The 19,325-nt window shown below is 38.6% G+C and overlaps 1 protein-coding gene across 8 annotated transcripts in view; it reads right to left on the bottom strand.

Annotated features, from left to right (window-relative positions):
* The window catches only part of elavl4 (ELAV like neuron-specific RNA binding protein 4), a 77,878-nt gene that overhangs the window by 28,208 nt on the left and 30,345 nt on the right, over positions 1-19,325 (bottom strand). For 7 of the 8 annotated variants that reach the window (XM_052562523.1, XM_052562525.1, XM_052562522.1 and 4 more), the window contains 2 exons: positions 16,587-16,673; positions 12,095-12,335 (listed from right to left, as the gene is read on the bottom strand). In XM_052562523.1, the coding sequence (XP_052418483.1) occupies positions 12,095-12,335; positions 16,587-16,673 (328 nt within the window). The remainder of the gene's footprint in view (positions 1-12,094; positions 12,336-16,586; positions 16,674-19,325) is intronic. The other variant, XM_052562529.1, reaches the window with a different exon arrangement.

The following is a 19,325-nucleotide window of genomic DNA, read 5'->3' as shown; positions in this document are numbered from 1 at the left end:
ATGGGTTCATAAAACAATCTATTTTGTAATGCCCCTTTGCCTGATGGCATTTCCATAACGTCGCTAGCAGTTGTTCTTGCCTCCTTTGGAGTACTTGCTTGAGGATAAGGTGAGGCCGACCAAGGCCACTGCTTCAGTCGAAGGGATTTCTCCCACCAGCATAACACCCACACACCCCTTCTCCATCAAACAGCAGTGCGACAGTGGAGATCTCAGTGGGGCACCAGAGCCAGGCTGTTTGCAAAGAAAAAAGCACCAGCGCGCACACCTACGTACACTCGGGTCACACTGATTGTTGTGGAACTGAGTCATATTCTTAATATTTTAAGAAAATTAAAAGACGAACCCCTTAGTGCGTTCATTAATTATTAATTTAAGTGCATAATTTCATTACTAGTCTTTGTAGTCTATGACAATACAAAGAATAAAATCATCCTGCTTTAAAGAAAGGAGGCTGTGAGTTGTTTTGACAATCTCTAAGGGCCTTTTTTTGGCAAGGCAATTATTTAGCTAATTTAATTTTCCTGCGAACAGACACATTAACAGAACCTTAAACTGATCTCTATTAAACATCTCATATCTCATCTGCGCTCTGTAACAAACTGCAGAGGCACAACCTCAAAGAAAACATTAAAGACATGCACACGCACATAACTCCCTCTATATAAACAACTTACTGCCGCACCTGTTTATGGACATACAAACATGACTTAAATGGGTTGAATTATAAAATGCAACTCTGCAGGGATAGATTTAGCATGCTGCACTGAAAAGTTACATCTTCGAAATCTTAAAACAGACACATTTTTCTATTAGAGAGCATTACTGTTACTCCTTTAGAAGAACCTTTGTTTACTCTTTCATGTGAATTTTTATTTGAAATGTTTTGATTTAGACATGTTTTATTCAGAGTGCTTCCATACTCGTGGGTTTGTAACCGAAGTGTTCATAATTTATAAATTTGAAATGATTTTACACATTGTTTTAACAGTTTTAGACAAGAAATAGACAAGTATATATCTTCAGACCAGTTTTGGGTTGTGTTGGTTGATATCTAGTGTAATAGCAGCTGAACTGCATAGATTAGGCCCTGCTGTTTAATTTTAAAATGATGACTTTTTTAAATGTACCATATTCTTCTGTAGTTTACAGCACTGGCTGAGAGAGACTTTCTTTTATATGTAAACAAAATTAACACTGTAAGTTAAATATGTCCTTTTAAAGGGCTGTATGTTCCTGTATTTAGTCTGCAGTTTTTAAACGAAAAGACTAGGCTTCCATGGCCATTGTTTTGAGGCTTTGCTGTGTTTTTCAGCATTGTGCGCCATGATCATTGTGTTCTCATGTCGGTGTGTCAAGTTAAAAACATGTCTTGAGACCACTTGCATTATGTTCCATTTTGTCTTTTTTTGGAAGCTGTTTTTGAACACAAGGATGTGTCCTGTGTATGGCCTCTAAGCAGTATCTGATGGACCCAATTATAAGGGGCTACAGTAAAGCCTGGCAACCCATGTGTTCTTTTACTTCCCTAAATCTCACAGACACATAATAAAAAAAAAAAAATCAATATCACACATATGACACCTATACATGAGTATATATATAGGTACTCTGTACTGTATATTTGGAAATACATATGTGGTATACACACCTACACACAGAATATAAAATTCTGCTCACACAACCAGATCATATACCCACGCAGAGACAGCACATGAATACAAAGCACACACAAACACAATCTCTTCAGCACAGCCAGGGTTACCTACAATGGACAGCAGCGTAGGTACCGGAGAGGGTTACAGTCAGGGCTGCCTCATGAATTTAATATTGAGGGAAGTGAGAATCACAGAGAATGTTTCATGGCAAAGCCAGCGCTCTGCTATACTGCATCATACCTATTGTGTAAATATTTCATGTCAACTTTTATCTACAGAAGTGTTTTGTGCTGTTCTGTCATTAGCTTTTAGAGCCGATTGTGCTGTTTACATGAAATCAAAGAGAATTTTTATTCTTATTTATCTCCTGGAAAGATGATCGATATACATAAAGTGTATAAAATGTGAATTTGCGGAAAAAAAAAAGATTGAGAATTTTGACAGAGCCTTTAGAAATATGCCATTAACATCAAATGCCACAGCGAAAGAGAATTACCTCTATGCTATTTAATTAGTATAATGGTTACGTTAACTTATATATTTTAATTGTCAATTAAAATTGAAACTGAAATGATGCATTGTGCTTTTAATGAGCTTTTAATGAGTGCGGATCTCCATTTTTCCAGCACTTTCTGTTCCCCAGCAGGATAGACTTGCAGTCAAATTTGGAAACACTGGAAAGGCTTTTTTAAAAAGACTTAAAACCAATTAAAAGGATATTTTTCACAAATAAACAGCTTATGACTATTAGTGTGTAGGCTCCTGATGGGTTATTCATTGCGATGGGACACGGCTGAAGCTGGAGCGCAATAGTGATGTGCGAGAGCTTGACTTCATTTTCCATCAGCAGTTTCACCATCATTGGAGATTGGTCAAATAATGCCTTGATTCACAAACTCTGTGGAGTCACTGTATAGTTGTGATTTTGTGCGTATGCACCATAACAAGCCGCATTTGTTTTACTTTTCAGACCAGCCCTGAAGAACAACGTAGAGAAGTTGTAATTCTATGCTTAATTGTCTGCCTCTCTGAGAATCTTATCAAGCACCATCAGGTGAGAATCTGAAATCTGCTGCAATTTAGTGCTCTAACTACAATGTCTGGATACAAAAAGCATCCTTCTCCTTTGAGAACAATTGCACAGTTTAGCAATGCATTATGATCAAATAAAATGTTCGCAAACAACAATATACTGTTCAAAAAATTGGGGTTGTTCAGTTATTTATTTATTAAAGAAATCTGATGTTTATTTATTTATTAAAGAAATATCTTATGCCCACCAAGGCTGCATGCATTTATTTTTTTTTTTTTTCAGAATTCTTTGAATATGAAGTTCAAAAGAACACATTTATTTGAAATCTAATTTTTTGTAACAATGTAAAACCGTCACTTTTCAAGAAACCCATAAGGAGGTGTCCATTTTTTTTAAAGCTTTTAAAAAGTATGAAATGGTCTATAATTTTAATATTTTCGTCTCTCTGTTCTTTCACTTCACAGTTTAGGATAGTGGCTTGGTGTGCGTTCTTGTGGTGCTGACAACCAATCGGCATTATCATTTCCTGCAGATCCAGAGTGATGTGTCCCATGAAGAGTGAGGATAGCGGATTACAAATCACATACTTCCAGGGGGTCCATCTCCAGACGAGCATCTGCCATTGAGATGAATGGGAATGCTAACGGATAACAGGTATTACAGACCTCCTGCTGTATGACTTTATAACTTGGGTGCATGTTTTTGATCCAGAAAATGTGATTCATAATATGCACAGCTGTATTTTTGTTCCCGAGAGACGTGTTGTCATGTTTGTGAGCCCACGGTGTGCGTGCATGAAAAAAAGTATCATTAACTGTAGCATGACTACACAGGAGTCACGAGGTCCCAAAACCGGCGTCCTCTTTTCTCTTGTAATCCCCGTTTCCGTGATAGCGAAGATGAGGAAGGGCATGCGTGAGCTGCTCCCTGTCTGGGTCTCTTTTAGCTCTTGAGGAACATGCTGAGTTAAATGGAAGGAATGAGATGTTTCTCTCTCTGTTAAATTGAGGCTGTTTGGAGTGAGAGGCTCCATTTGGACGAGTCGTATTTGAACCATTACGCCTCTTACTTCAGCAGCAGGAGTCAGAATGTGTGAGATGATAAAATGAGTGTGTGTCCAGTGGGTGTCCTTCCTCTCTTTCTCATGCAGACACTCCTATATATGCTTTTACTTTATGGTACATATAATTTACAATAACACACACGCACACACACGTATTCCTCTGTGCTCAACATCATTTATCATCAAAGCTTTGCACATGAAAGATATATTTGACTGATTTTCGCTGTTCTGCTGCTTGGCAGTGAGCTAAAAGTCTTCACGCTGGATTCTCGCTAATTTCCCCCTCTCTCTACATCAATTGTTGATGCATAATTTAAAGGCCCAGTGCTTCCATTGATTGAAAATGAGATGAACATCGTAGCAAACACAGCACTGCCTCCAGCAACACCCCCCACCCCCTCATCCAAACCCTCCGGCAGCCATGTTGTGCCGTCAGTTGCTGGAATCAGGTGGGAAAGCTCAAACTTGCATTCGTTTGGAAGAGAACAGCAGCGCAGACACAAGATGACAGTTCAACGGGCATGTGACGCTAACCCACCTTGATATCACAAAGCTCTCTGGCTACAAACAGGAAAATCTGTTTGGTCAGACTTAAATTTAGGCACATTTAGGATGTGGAAGGCAAAAAGAAAGGAAGGACGAAAATCCATTTCAATTTGTCAAAACAAATGTATCACTGCTGCTGCTTACTTGACATTCTGCCCTTGCTGCAACAGCATCTTGGGACAGGGACATATCTCTGCAGTAAAAGACATCTTAAGACATTTTTGCTCCTTTTTATGTAGTATATAAATACACAGTTGCGTCACTGAGGTCATGACAACTTGCGTAATGCCGGAAGATGGCAAGTACCACCGACTTTACGGCTTCTTTTTAATTAGCTTAGTGATCTTCCATCCAAAGAGACAAAAGCTGACTGAAGTGTAATTAGATAATGTAAGGTGCAATGAGATAATCTCTATTCTTAATGCTGTTTATCGTTGCATCTAATAGCCTTAATTCGACCCATTTGTACATAAAACACTTAAGGGATGCCTAAGTGCTCTCTCCCAGACAAAAGCATCATTCTGATTGGATTTGCATTAGAGATTCATATTTCGCTAAGAGGTTGTGTAAAACCATTAGCTTACCTCACCTTGCGCAAACTTAAGGCCTTTTTCCTTGTGTACGTACTTGTTGTGTAGTTCACTGTGTGTTTTACAATATTGTACGTCTACGTGCAGATATTGAAAATGATATAGAAGCCGCATCAGAGTGAAAAAAAATAAAGACAATTGACAGATGTTTCGAATAAGATATTAAGTTCTATTATGGGATACTAAAGCAATATCTGAAATATTAAGTTAAGATTTACACTACCGTTCAGAAGTTTGGGGTAGGAGAATTTGATCAAAAAGGCTGCCTTTATTTGATAGTACAGTAAACACAGTCAACTATTACTTCAATTTAAAACAACTTTTCTATTTTAGTGTAAAAAAAAGTGCTATTTTTGTGGAAACTGATACTTTTTCAGGATTCTTTGATTAATAAAAAAAATAAAATAATATGTAAATAATATATATATATATATATATATATATATATATATATATATATATATATATATATATATATATATACACTTCCTAGTATACACTCTTAAAAATAAATGTGCTTCACGATGCCATAGAAGAACCTTTTTGTCTAAATGGTTCCATAAAGAACCTTTTATATTCGCTTTCATAAAAGTTTATTTGTGGTAAAAAAGTTCTTCAGATTATAAAAAGGTATGAAAGAGATGTTTCTTTAAAGAACCTTTGACTGAATGGTTATTTGTGGAAGCAAAAATGGTCCTTCAATAGCATCGCTGTGAAGAACCTTTTAAGGACCTTTAGTTTTAAGAGTGTACCCTATACTGTAAGGCGTCTGTATTTTGCTGTGCCAGGCTGGTGACAGCTGGAAGACACAGGAATCTCCCACCCCCGTTCCCCCTCTCTGCTGTGCCGGAGCCTGCGGCGTGTTGGCGTGTAGCCTGCAGTGTGTGGGCTATCTGGGAGGAGTGTGCATGTGGAAACGAAAGGAGCCCCTGTAAATCTGGGACACCCCAAAGAAGCGACGTCAGACCCCGCATATTAGATGACAACACTGGCAGCCACCCCAGGGAACGCTGAGATCCCACGCTCTCTTGGAATTGCTGGAGCTGCATGGAGCCAGTGGCTAATGCCAAGCTAACCGCAAGGTAATGTTTGAGACTAACCTCAGCAGCACTTCGTGGGCTAGTAAAATTGCTAGGGAAAACATGAACAATAAAGTATGCAGTAAACTCAGAAGGAGCATTAAAAGAAATATTGGCTGGATTTCAGAGAATTTGTTGCCATTTAAGCTACATTCTGGATCATATGGATAAATGCTGACTCATATTTTGTGGTGTTTTTTTTTATTATTATTATTATTATTATTTTTACCTTTCAGCTATTTATGTACATGGGTATTTATGAAGGAAATGTTGAAGGAAATGGGGGGGGGGGGGTCTTTAAAGTTTGAGATACCACCTAGGTGCCACAAATGTATATTTTTTTGCATATTTCATCATATTTAATAAATTAACTTTTGTGGAACAGGGTGGAAGGCCACTTAATTTCCCAGAATGCATTGCCCGTTTTGAATTTCTTTGAACTGTAATTCAGTAATTTAATTTTGCTATCATCCCAATTCAAATCATACAAAAAAACGCTAAAAGGAAGTCAAATCTTGAATTCTGAATTTTGCCCAATCTAGCCTTGGCACACAAGAGCTAACCACAAGGCCACGGCTCAAAAACACATACAAGATGTAAGCAGCAATTGGAGAGTAAAAAAAGATAAAAGAAACAAAATAAAGTCTGTTTTCCCCATTCACATTTTTTATAACCCAATAGAGGGTAAATAGCCTTCTTTGGAGGAAAAAATAAATAAACAGAAGGTGATTGGTTTATTCCTGTGCTCATGTTTGTCAGCGGCTTTGGGATGGTGACAGAAAGTTCATTGTCAAACAATGTAAATGAGGTCTGAATGTTTTACCCTGAATAACAACCTATCATTTACTTTGTTTACTCCAGGCTGAATGCGGAACACATCACGGCACTGAATTATGTGAGGAAGTGCGTGTTCCCTGCAATCACTACGTTGTTAATTCCTGCTATTCTATCAGACTTCTTTTCCAATACCCCATACAATTTTGCCATTTAGATGCCGTGTTGCATTTGTTGGGTTGTTTTAATTCGGCCTTATGCTGTTTTTAACAGGAAATGGCCAAACATGGAAAGCCATTCATGTTTTATTTCTACAGCATCAGATAAACACAGCGCATGTTTGACATGGAGGTTTTTCACACATTCCCAGCAGTCTAACACTTACCGAAGTGTTTCAAACCTCAACGTGCTTTTGCAAACATCAAGCACAATGAATTTTTCATGCCACTACATCTGCTTTTCCCTGCAGTTTTTCATCAGCATGATGGTGTGGGTTCCAGCACATCTGCGAAGGAATGGTAAGATGTCTTTCTGGCTTTAAATCACATGCCGTCGTTAATTTGCTAGCAGGCGGAGCAAGCTGCTCTCTGGTCAGTATAGAGACAGAAGTCATATATGGCTCCGTATCAATGTCGGCTCAGCTTGACGCTAAGGTTAGCACGTGCTACGCTTGGCAGCAGACAACGGACACCGTGTTCGGGTCAGCAGCGTGACAGATGGTTGGGTGCTCGGCGTGAGAGTGGGTTGTGTACCTGAACAAGCAGTTGCACAAAGCAGCTTTGATGTAAGCTACATAAGTGTTAAACACAGAGTGAACTGATAGCAGCACCGCCGCCTGTGCCAAGCCATTAAATACCAACAATGGCATCTGCGGATTGGGCAAGAAGGGGAAAATAATGAAGCAAAATGGCAGGCGACAAAGCAGGCTGGGAGCGATAGCATGTGCCGCTTGCTTTTCTGCTACACAGAGAGAGGCCTAAACCGCAGGGGGCTGGTGCGAAGGGGGTTGGCGCTGTTTCTCAGAAGCCATTTTTAATCGTGCGGTAATTATTTACTGCTTGAAGAATATGAACAGAAGATTATCTGCAGTCGCTCTTTTTCCCCCGTCTCCTCATCAGATGGAAAAATCACAGACGCAATCAATTCACGGCCCTGCCTGAGTGTGTCTTTTTTTCTGCCGTATCATTATAAACACAATTGTGTTCATTTTCACACAGAAAAAGGATCCGCCGAGCCCGAGAACCTGACAAGTATCCAATTCTTTTCCCCTTCCGAACTGCCGCTCAATCAGTGTTTTCCATTTTGCTTTGTGCTGATAGCCAGAAGCGTTAACACTTTCTTAATGTATTCCATTAAAAGTTTTCATTCAATATGATTCCTGGCTCACAAGAAAATCACTATTAGTCCCTATGGGCTATGTGTTTATCCTCACTATTAGCACAGAACGAGGTGTTGCTGAGGTAGCAACACTGGGCTTGGGATGTGCGCATTTAGAGTAGGGGATTTTCAGCTTGATTCAAACCTTTAAAAACAAAGGCTTTCCGCTAAGTTAGCAGCATCGCCATCTGCTTTATTCGGCATCTCGACACAGTCCTTGCGGTAATGACTTCTGAAATGCTTTCCCCACTGAGAGGAATGTGATAAAGCCGTTTCTGCTGACAGTTTACATAATCGCTGATAAATATTGGCCCACTGTTTTTTTTTTTTTTTTACAGAGTGTACAGAAAGAAAGTATTCTTAGATTATATTACTTTGTGCAATGAATCGACAAAAATATAGGGAGGTGTTTTTTGTGTGGTCTGTCAATAAATGAAACGTGTGAATTCTTCAACTATGGGGACTTGTGTGTCAGAGAAATGAAATTATTTCTATGTTTTTTGTTATATTGAGTTCATATTTTATTTTATTTAATTTTTTTGGGCTACTATACCTTCATTATTTATTTGTTCTATTTTTCCAAATACCCTTTTATGTACAGATGTTGTTGTTTTACCCTTGCTCAGACCCAGACTTTCAATCATAAACTATGAAATCCACCATATAAATTAACATTTTATTTTATCTGTATTTCTCTTTTGAATAGACTATTTTTATTTACTATTATTTAGATACCAATCAAGCACATACAGTAAATGAAAATACAGGAAATATTTAACCATGTGTATTTAGGACATGTCAAATGTAAGCTATAAAATTAGCTTCACCAAAACAAATGTGATGAACAATTGCCGCTTAAATCTAGAAGGTTTAAAATATAATTTCAATCAAAGAATTAATTATTGTTTGAAATGTGGTGGAAATTACACATTGATGCATGTTTTTCAACTTTTGGACATTGTTAACAGACTAGTTTGTATAGTGAGTTTGTACATTTTAAGAGGCCACAGGGCCTTTGAGTGCCCATAGTTGACGAAACATCCATATATGTATGACTACATTAAAGACCACCTATCATGGAATTTTGAAATTTACCTTTCATGTAGTGTGTAACATAGATCTAAGTGAACAAAAACATCCTGCAAAGTTTGAAATATGACAGTGCACCGTATATAAAGTTATTGTCTTTCAAAAGTAAGAGTCGACTCTGAGTCATTTTTATGAATCATTAGAAGACCGAAGCTTTTTCTCTGACTAGATGACGTCAACTTGTCAAGTTATTTGAATACGATACGCCCACATATTGCGCTCCAAAACGCCAGTGAAAACTAGAAAACATAATGGCGATGAGACGCTGTGTTCTGAAATGCGACTCAAAAGCAAACTTTTTTCATCTGCCCAAGGATGAGCATTTGAAGACTAAGTGGCTACAATTCATATGTACAACTGTAAGTTACCACAGAAGTATAGTCCGAGCCTTGTGCTTTGTTCACGCCATTTTGAAGACGATTGCTTTACCAACTTAAATGCAATCAAACTTGGATTCGCGAGCCGGCTGATATTGAAGGAAGGTTCAGTTCCAAGTGTATTTGCATCAGCTTCCTCCTCCGTATCACAACCTGTAAGTGTTATTAATAATTGTTGATTTTATGTTTTATGTAGCATGCTTAATGATTGTTTGGTTTGTTGTGTAAGCACCGTTTAGCTTCTAGGTCTTCAATGACAATTGTATTGAGATATGTCAATTGTTTGTCGTTGTTTTCGGAGTTTTCTTAAAGAATAGAGTACCTCGTAGTAACGTAACGTTAGGCCAACTGCTTTTTTTTTTTTTTGGTAAAAACGTTATGTTTATGCATCGAGTTAACGCAAACAAAGACTGATTGTGCTTTTACAATATGAACTCTGGGCAATACTCGCTAACGTCACGTAAAGGCGGGGTTTTGAAAAGTGAATCACTAAACGAATCATTTGAGAATCGCTGTCAAAACAGTTAAAAATAAATGCATATTATAAGAAAACTAAAGTCTTTTTTGTCATTGCATGCATGCAAAACTGTTGTTGGGGACTTCTAAAACAATATTTGGAACATTTTAAATGCCATATAAGGTGCTCTTTAAATAAAAGATTGAACCTCAGGTCCCTGGTGTATTGCACGTACAGCTAGAGGTCAGAAAGAAGGTGATGAGAGAGCATGTGTGTATGTAAAATTGCAAGGAGAGGAAAGAGAAGGACGGATAAACAATCTGGGGTGGCACTTTGGCAAGCGGCTGTAACCCAGGCTTGACAGGGCAAGAGAACTGTAGCCGTGGCAAACGGTACATCACTGCATTGCGTCTCATCAAAGCTGACAGGAGTGAGGGAAGGAAAAAAAGGGAAAAGAAGAAGCCTGTCTATTACGTGCAAAGGCCCAAAACTTCTCACCTTGTCGAAGGAGCCGTCTCTCTCTAGCTTTTCAAATGCCATGTAAAAGGCTCTTTTGTAAGTCAAAATTCTTTGAAAAGCTGTGAAGTGACTTCTCGTCGACGTCCATACACTATAGATTAAAGCCGAGCGGAGAGCTAAGGAAGGCTGCGTTGGTCAAATATTATGACATGGAGGTTCAAATACAATCTCTGATGCAACGAAATCTATTTTGAACCCCAGACAGCAGCTAATGACGGCAGCAGACAGAACTCACAGCCTATAGCTCGCTCTGCTTTTACAATGATCAAGAAGCGATTTGTTAGCTTAAAATTCTGAACTGGGAAATTGCACCCCTGGGATCTCAGAGCAAAGAGTGCAGTACAAGGAAGAGTCGTATTTGTGATGCACTATGTGTTCCTGAGCCAGAACAAGGACAGAGCGGTAAGACAGTTAGTGATCCTGGTTAACATTATATTTTAACAACTGGCAATTTAATAAAACGTGTTCCATTTAATGTATGCGAGGATATCCCGAGACTTCAGTGAATCTCCCACATGTAAAGACTGAAAAAAGGAGCATGTGTCAACTCTCATGACGATGATTCTAATGATGATTCTCTTGCCCGACCATCTGACTGCCTGGCAATGAAACCCTACAAAACTTGTGGTCAGGAGCCAAGAGTTTCTCTCTCTCCGCTTTTGTCTAAAAACCAGTGGCTTTAGGCCTGGCCCTGTTTTAATGAGATTATCTAGAGAGAAGTATCACTAGGTAGGATATAAAATGGAGGCCATTATCTGGCATTATTTCTGAGCAGCCTCCCCATCCATCTGCTTACCACCCACGTAGTCACTATGGTGGGATTAGAACTCTGATTAGCTGGGGAGTGCTGTTTAAACACCTCTATGTCCTCTTTCTCTCTCCTCCTTTTCTCTGGGCACTGTAAACAAAACAATAGCCCTTCTCATCCAATGTTTCCAACTCCCGAATTGCCCTGAAACTGCAGTCTGACCTGCTGCAACTGCATCAAACAGACCTAAACGAGCAATGATTTTATTTTAAGACTTCATTTTTAATTTGATTGGTCCTATTTGTCCCTTTTTGTTTATATGAAGATACGCGGTTGTTTTTGATTTTGGACACACCTTTAAAATGCTGAATTTTCTAAAATGACTAATACATTTAATTTTTATCATGATTTTTGTTAATTTATTATAATTTATTTTATTATTTTGTTGTGACATTTTATATATATATTTTTAACACACAGTATTAATATATACACACAAATCATTAATGAATATATAGTGCATTTATAATTGTGCATGTGTGTGTGTGTTTGTATTTATATATGGTCTATTCACTCTTTTCTCAAATTAATTCTTTTAAGTCATTTCATTAACATTTTTAATCAGTTGACAGCTGGGTTAAAAGTTAATGACTCTTCGTTCGAAAGTTTTTCTTTTTAACCTATAATACCCAAGACATTGTGTCTCTTCTGTCTTCACTAGACACAGTTCATTATGCAAATCAAATGCAGTTTTCTTTTTCTTTTTTTCTGCCCTTATTAGTACCTGTGATTTTGTCTCGAACCAGCTTGCAGGACTCGATCTCGCCAATGCTGCCGAAGAGGCTGCGGAACTCTTCTTGGGTCATGTTCTGGGGCAGGTAGTTGACAATGAGGTTTGTCTTGCTGTCGTCATTAGGGCCGCCAGTCTGCATGGGCGAGGGGCAGCTGCGGCTGTTGCTGGAGGGCCCGTTGGCCGTGGCGGAGTTCGGCCCATTCGTCACCTGAGGCTCCATGTTGCTGATTATCTGCAGACAAAAGAAGAATTAAAGAATGTGGCATCTGAAAAGTACGCAGTTCAGTAAACAGCATATATTAGGATTGACATATCTGATTTCCTTCATACGGAGTACTTAATCATTTAAACAAAATTTGTGAAAGTTACTGACATGTCAGATAAAGGGGTTTGGAATAATCTGGTGTATGTAACTGCAACTGCAACTGCAACATTTAGCTGCGAAACCTCACAGACTGACTCTAAATAATACAATGCATGACACACTTACTGAAAAACTGTTTATGCATCTCTAGACTTTCAGTAGTTTCGTACCACCCTCCCTCCCCCTCACTCCATCACTGATATTTTTGAGTTTGGCTGTGCGTTTTGATGGTTGGCTCAACTTGACAGGGTAACAATGTGAGCCCTTCAGCATGGAGCGACTGTCATGGTGAACAGCGTTTGCCACTGGTTTAGCCGTGCACTTTTAAGAGCAGGTGTTTGAAGAGAAGCTTGCTGGCCCTGGGGAAGTAGGAACAGAGGAGGCCCCAGTCTGTGCTGCTTTTCAGCCTCAAACTTTTTTATTTCAAGACTGTTCCACACCGCAGCTAAATGTATTCATCCATTTGCATAAAGGATGTTTGTGTGTGAGCTCATGTGTGTTTAATTTTGTCACCCGACTCTATTTGAGGGGGCTGGGTGACATCTAGAATCGTGTCATATTCTGACTGTCACGAAGGTTGAAGATATGCGTGTGAGGGAGCATGTGTGAGAGAGTGCAGATTAGGGTGCAAATCTTTATGGTTGCGAAAGCAATGCGCCATGACATCAGGGAGATCATGAGGAGGAATTTAAGTTAATTCTCAACGGATTGACTATGGATTTTTTGGGGGGTGTTTTTTTTTGCATTTAGTCTGGACAGAAAAATCTGAGTTGCTCTAATCTTCAATTTAGTCTTTCAATTTCAGACAAAATCTCAGACCAAAAGAGGATAGGAAGAAGGAAAAAACTAAAAATAAGCAAATAAGAATTAAAACAGCAAGAATGACCTTATTATAGCTCGTTCTAAGATGATTCTGTAAGTCAACCATGTTTATTATTCATTTTCTCTTCCTCTCTGACTGGCGTAATTCAGATCAAGATCTGCACAGAGAGAGTGAAGGAGAAGCGCTAATGTTTCCTGCTGATAGATTCAAGAGTGGAAAATAATAGAGATGAGGAGGAGAAAAAAATGGATCTAAGCGGAAATTCAGCTGCACTTATTTTTAGCTCTTCAAAAAAATACTCTGTATCTGCACTCTGAAGTTCGACTCTCCTTTATCAAAGCGGGCATATTTAGAAAGGTTAACAATTTTTCCCCATCTGACACCACGCTAGTGTTTGCACTTGGAGTATTTTTTAGAAACACACAGGCACAGTAAAGAGAATGCTAAAAACAAAGCTATTCAGTTATATATGGTATGAAGCCATCAACAATAACTGCTGCATTTCTCTGCTCCCCTAAATTTCTAATCTATTTATTTCCTTAATGCATATATATATATATATATATATATATATATATATATATATATATATATATATATATATATATATATATACTGTATATGTGTGTGTATTTATTTAAGTTAAGTCATGTAAAATGGTTACAAAAAGGGCAGATGCAGCTGCATTCTCCCTTTTTCTGGATCAATTGCTGTGCCTCCATTTTTAGTCTTTGTATACGTTCACATTTTTTCAATGTGACACATTGAAAAAAAGCTGCCGGTAGCCCATAGGAGGCTCATCTGCAAAGCTCTCAGGATATGCATGTAAATGGATCCTGTTCCACACTTCTCTGCAGCAAAGAGGGATGGAACGACACAAAGGGACAAAATAGCCATCGCCACAGCAGGTCTTGATTGATGTGTGTGTGTGTGTATGTGTTTATTTCTTGGTGTTTTTATGTGTGCATGAAAAAGGGGAGACTTATTAAGTCTGTTTGCAGCTCCTGCTGTGCACTGTTCTTTCAGGAAAAAAAAAGAAATACTCAAACATCATGGGATGAGAGCTTTGAATATTCCAAAAAAGAAACAGATGAAAGTGGACACCTTTCATTCTGATTCCTGGGACCTGTTGTGTCTCGATGGCCAATTAAAGACCTGTCTTTTCTTTGTAATCCCTTCACTAGCTTTTGTATGCTGTCTTATTATTTTCCTGTAGATGAACTCCCCTCGTTGTCATATTGAGAAGGGTAATTGTTCCTTTACACACTCACTATTGCTGGACATTTGTCCTAGCTGCTGACAGGGGTCAGTGTAGTGACTTTTCCTTATTTTCTCTCCTTTCCCTTAACTACTGTTCCGGAGTAGTTAAAGATTAGATTTGAATGCAAAATTGGCCATTAAAAATAACCAACAAAAAACTGAAAAACTGTTTGCTTCATGTTGCCTAGAAATAATTAAATCAGGTGCCGATATACAACACTGGGAATTAATATCGGCCAACTGATTCATTTAAAAACTTCATTTAGGAACAAAACAGAACTGGATATGTTTGTCATTGTATCATTCACTCAAGCGATTTGTTAAAAAAACCTTTTCTGTTAAATTACTTTATTGAAATATTATTCAAATTTTACATATATTAAATTAGGCTATTATATATTTGTAATACATATTTTTTAACAACTTAATTAATATAAAAATGATCAAGCGCAAGGTTGGGGGATCCGATTCCCCCGGGAACACATGATATGTAAAAATTGATAGCCTGAATGCACTGTAAGTCGCTTTGGATAAAAGCGTCTGCTAAATGCATTAATTTAAATTAAGTGCCATTTTTTCAGTAGAATACGTGAACCCGGTTATATTGTATATTTTATCTCAGGTTGTATGCTTTATTGAACAATCAACATCTACAATTTTAACTATCCTTTATATGATATAAATGTTAAATAGAATAGCTTTTAAGCCTGTCAACAAACTCAAACACGTAAAAGGGCAGAAAGCATCTATAATTAGCTAAAAAATGGCAGTCTGCTTCTCCACCTCGCTTTTTTTTTTTTTTTCAGGATTAGCATGGACCATTTAGTGTGGAGGTCACATGCTATTGATATTGATAATGCTAACAGATAGATTTCTCCAGGTTTTGGAGAGCCTAGGTCTGTCCCAAAAACATGTGATTTCAGTGTTATCTATCAAGTAGTAGGGACATTTAATATGTGGCATTAAAAATGGGTTTACAGTACCTTCACCTTGGATAGTATAAACTTTAGTTGTTTGAATGCTAGCTAAGGCAGAGCCTAGCTGGCTGTATCTGTTTGTGCTGTAGCTGTAGTAGGCAGGGAGACAGTTGGACAGACAGACAGGTAAGGCGAACAGACAGGCAGACATGCTAAGCCATCACATAGGCCTTGGTGTCAGCCGGGGGACAGACATCAGCTTCCCTTTGATTCAACTGAACAGTAGCCCCAGATTACACTTCTTTATTTTTTCAAAACGCAATGGCAGATATGCCGACTGTTTCTGAACGCTGCTCAGCCCAGCTCAGGCTACGAATGTATGTGTGTGTGTGAACGCAGGAAGGAAGAAGCTCTGCCACTCTGTCTTACATAAGTGCCTTAGAGGATGTCAAGACGCGGATAAAAATACAGGAACAACCAGTCCAATGTCCCTGAGTCACGCAGAGCCAAAGGTGTGTGCTTGTGTTCACAGCACTGCGGATAGATGCATTTCGGTGTGTGTCGCCGATACCTGCCATTTGAGCACTGCACTTTAATAGCCTTATTAGCGAAGACGATAAAATGTCAGGCTTCTATTCTGATGTGTGTTTTTACTAGAAATGCTCTCCAGTTATTACCGGAGCCTTCTGATGCTATAGTGCTCCCTCCTATAGATTTCTACTCTTATTTAAGCGGTCCTGTGATGGCTAAATCTATGAGAAATCAACAATGGTAATGATTTTCAGTTAGTAAAAGAGGAAAAAAAAGTCTTTCAATCTAAACACAAAATTAATATATATATATATATTTTGCATGTATGCAGTATTTTCTTAATAGCACAAGACATTGAAATGTTGCACATACATTATACATGTTGACAATACAAAACCCATCCATAATATGTTATCAGGTAAAACCACTAATAACATTTACAGTAATAACAACTTTTGTTTTAATTATTATTACACCTGTTTTACTTTACCCCTGCGCACACCCTCCCTCTCATAGCACAACTTCATAGCAACAATATAGATATTAATGGGGTTAAAAATGGCGGTTAGTGGGCAGCATTCTCCTTACCATCTTTGGCTGTGTCAGCAGTCCCTTCTCAGCCCAGCCCTGGAGCTGCGGCAGGTCTGCCTGACGCCACTGAGTCTCTGTCGATCCCTACGGGAGGGGGGTAGGGTCAATATTCAAACATGCCCATTTTCTCCATACCAAACAAACACTCCTGACGGTCTCCAGGCACACTAAAACACACAGGTGGCTTTGATTTGGATTTGAAAAACACAATAGTTCGAATTTAGTTGGATTTGATATATTCTATAATGGAAATGGGTGCTATAGGTGCATGCGGAGAACGGGTGAAATATAGAATGGCCTATCCGTTGATGAAACTAAAATATTTTTTTCACGCTCCAGGCCATAGACAAATTTGTGCAGGATATAGAAACTGCAAGATGTGAAAAACAGCAAGCCTCCGACTGTAGATTTAATATCATGGGTTTTCCGACAAATCCAGCTTCGTAAACAAGACCTTAGTGGACCAATACCGAGGCTGCCGCAATCACAGCTTGAGCCATGGAGCTAACAGCGAAAACAGCCAATTTAGGAAAAGAGGGAGACTCTGAGCGTGACCTTTCAGTTGGATGGATGGAATAGAGGAGGAGTGTAATAGGAGGCATCCAGCACTACATGATGGAGGAGACACTTCTGCATCAGAAAGGGATGGAGGGGGGATGGGAGGAGGGGCCTCTGCAGATCTTTAAAACGTTCGCGTAAGTGCCCAGGTGTCGGGATCTAGAGAAAAATAGTCTGTGGAGGAGGGAGAGAAGAGAGGGATGGGGTGGGCAGGTGGATTGCTGACAGCTCCTGGTGTTATATGGGGCATGGGTCTGTAATTTAAAAAAGAGCCTCATGGGATTGTTTTATTTATTTTTTAATCTCATGTGCCACCTTGGTTTTAGTTTTAGTGAGGACCGCAGGGTGTAACAAAACACTTTTATTGTTCTGGTGATGAAACATCAGTGTACATTCAGCTTAAACATGATGTGTATTTGTTCTCTAATGAAACAACATATCTGCATGTACCAACCCAGAGCTTTAGATTCACATGCTGAATCGCTCAAAAAACAAGAAGCGGGATGACACAGCCAAATGATGCATCAGAATTTCGGTGCATCATTCACAGTAAGGTTACTCTGGTTGCAGAGGACAGATCAATGTCCGCGGGCGACAGAAGGGAGAGGACAGACTACAAATGAATTCATCTTCTGTTTTCACTGACCTTTTCTCAAAGCTCACAGGAATCAAAAATGGAATATGTAACAATGGAGAAATAGCTTTTTGTTCACTTTTTTTTTTGTGTCTTATTTTCTCTGTCTTCCTTCTTTTTCTATGATTCTTTTGTTGAGAATATAAAACTACTCAAACTGCTGTTGTTCATGGCAATTAAACAATGTCAGCAAACATGTAAATTAAATTATCACTTGTTTCTTTAAATCATTTGTCAAATGTGCAAGAAGTGCAGTTTGTAGGATGTAAGGTAAGTTATCTGAAGGCATTTCTCTTGATATAACTATTTACTTCTTAGATTAACTTCTTGAATCTCTCTTTTTCTCTCTCTCACACACACATAAACAGAAACACACACACTAAATGTAGATGCCTTTTCTTTTACAAAATATCTACCAATATTAAATACCCCATGAAATCCAAATGAGAGTGTTGTGGTATTAGTCTACTATGTATGTTAGCTTTGAGGCCATCTATATGCTAATGTTCTCCTAAACATTGACAAAATGACTTTTAGCAGATATACGAATTTAAAAATATCTTCCTCTTCAGGGAAAATGGACTGATAATGTTGATGATATAACATGTTATAAAACATTCCTGTTTTCTGTTTAGGCTAATACGTTAACACATCAGAAAACCGCAGTTGACAAATGACTCCATGGGGTCTTTAAAAACTGAAGAAAACGCAATCTCGTTTTAGCTTAGCATAAGTCCGCCATTACTTTAACCACAGCAGCCAAGGTAAAAATAAATAAGTAAATAAAATAAAACAGAGATGTCACCTCACCCTCTGACATAAAAAAAAGTATCCCACGCTTTTCTTTTCTGCTCATGTAATGGGTAATAAATCATCCACTTCATCCACCATTGTTTGACGCTATTGGTCAAACAACCCATACTTAACCCAAACAGGAGCCACACTGGACTCGGAAGCATCTCGTACAATCATTTCCATGCACCTACAGCCTGTATCACACAACCTTCCGGGCGGATAATTGACATCACAGAGGCACTGTTAAAAGTGAGAGTGCCTACCACAAAATGGAGGTCACCCTCAGCAGCTAGATATATGTGAATGTATGATCTTGCTGTTTTTGCCACGCACTCATGGGGTCCAAAGCCAAGGAAAGGATTTCATCTTGTTCATCCACTATATTTTCGGTTTACTCATACCACTCAGGTAGATATAGCCGGGGAATAACCTTTTCCTTCAATCATTTTTTTAGCTCCTTTAACAAAACAGCATGACTCTGGTAAGTAACCCTAGACTAAATCTCCTAACAAAAATAAATAAAAATAATAATAATAAAATCCCAGATTGAGAAATAAACAAATTAGTACTTAATAGAGTCTCTGGGCAGAGGGTCCAAGTCTCCTTAATGTTTGCAGAGGTCGCTGCACTTGCCCGAGACTCCAACCCTCCTGCGCACTGAACTGCTGGAGGGGATGTGAGCTGTCAGAACCCATTCAGGTACGCAGCTTCATACATTTCTTGTATCTTAACGTCAGGTCAGTAAAGTT

This window comes from Carassius gibelio, chromosome B8 (genome assembly GCF_023724105.1).
Source record: "Carassius gibelio isolate Cgi1373 ecotype wild population from Czech Republic chromosome B8, carGib1.2-hapl.c, whole genome shotgun sequence".
In the NCBI taxonomy this organism is placed as follows: Eukaryota; Metazoa; Chordata; class Actinopteri; order Cypriniformes; family Cyprinidae; genus Carassius; species Carassius gibelio.
Note: the sequence above shows the minus strand (reverse complement) of the source record. Positions and strands in the feature narration are given on the sequence as shown.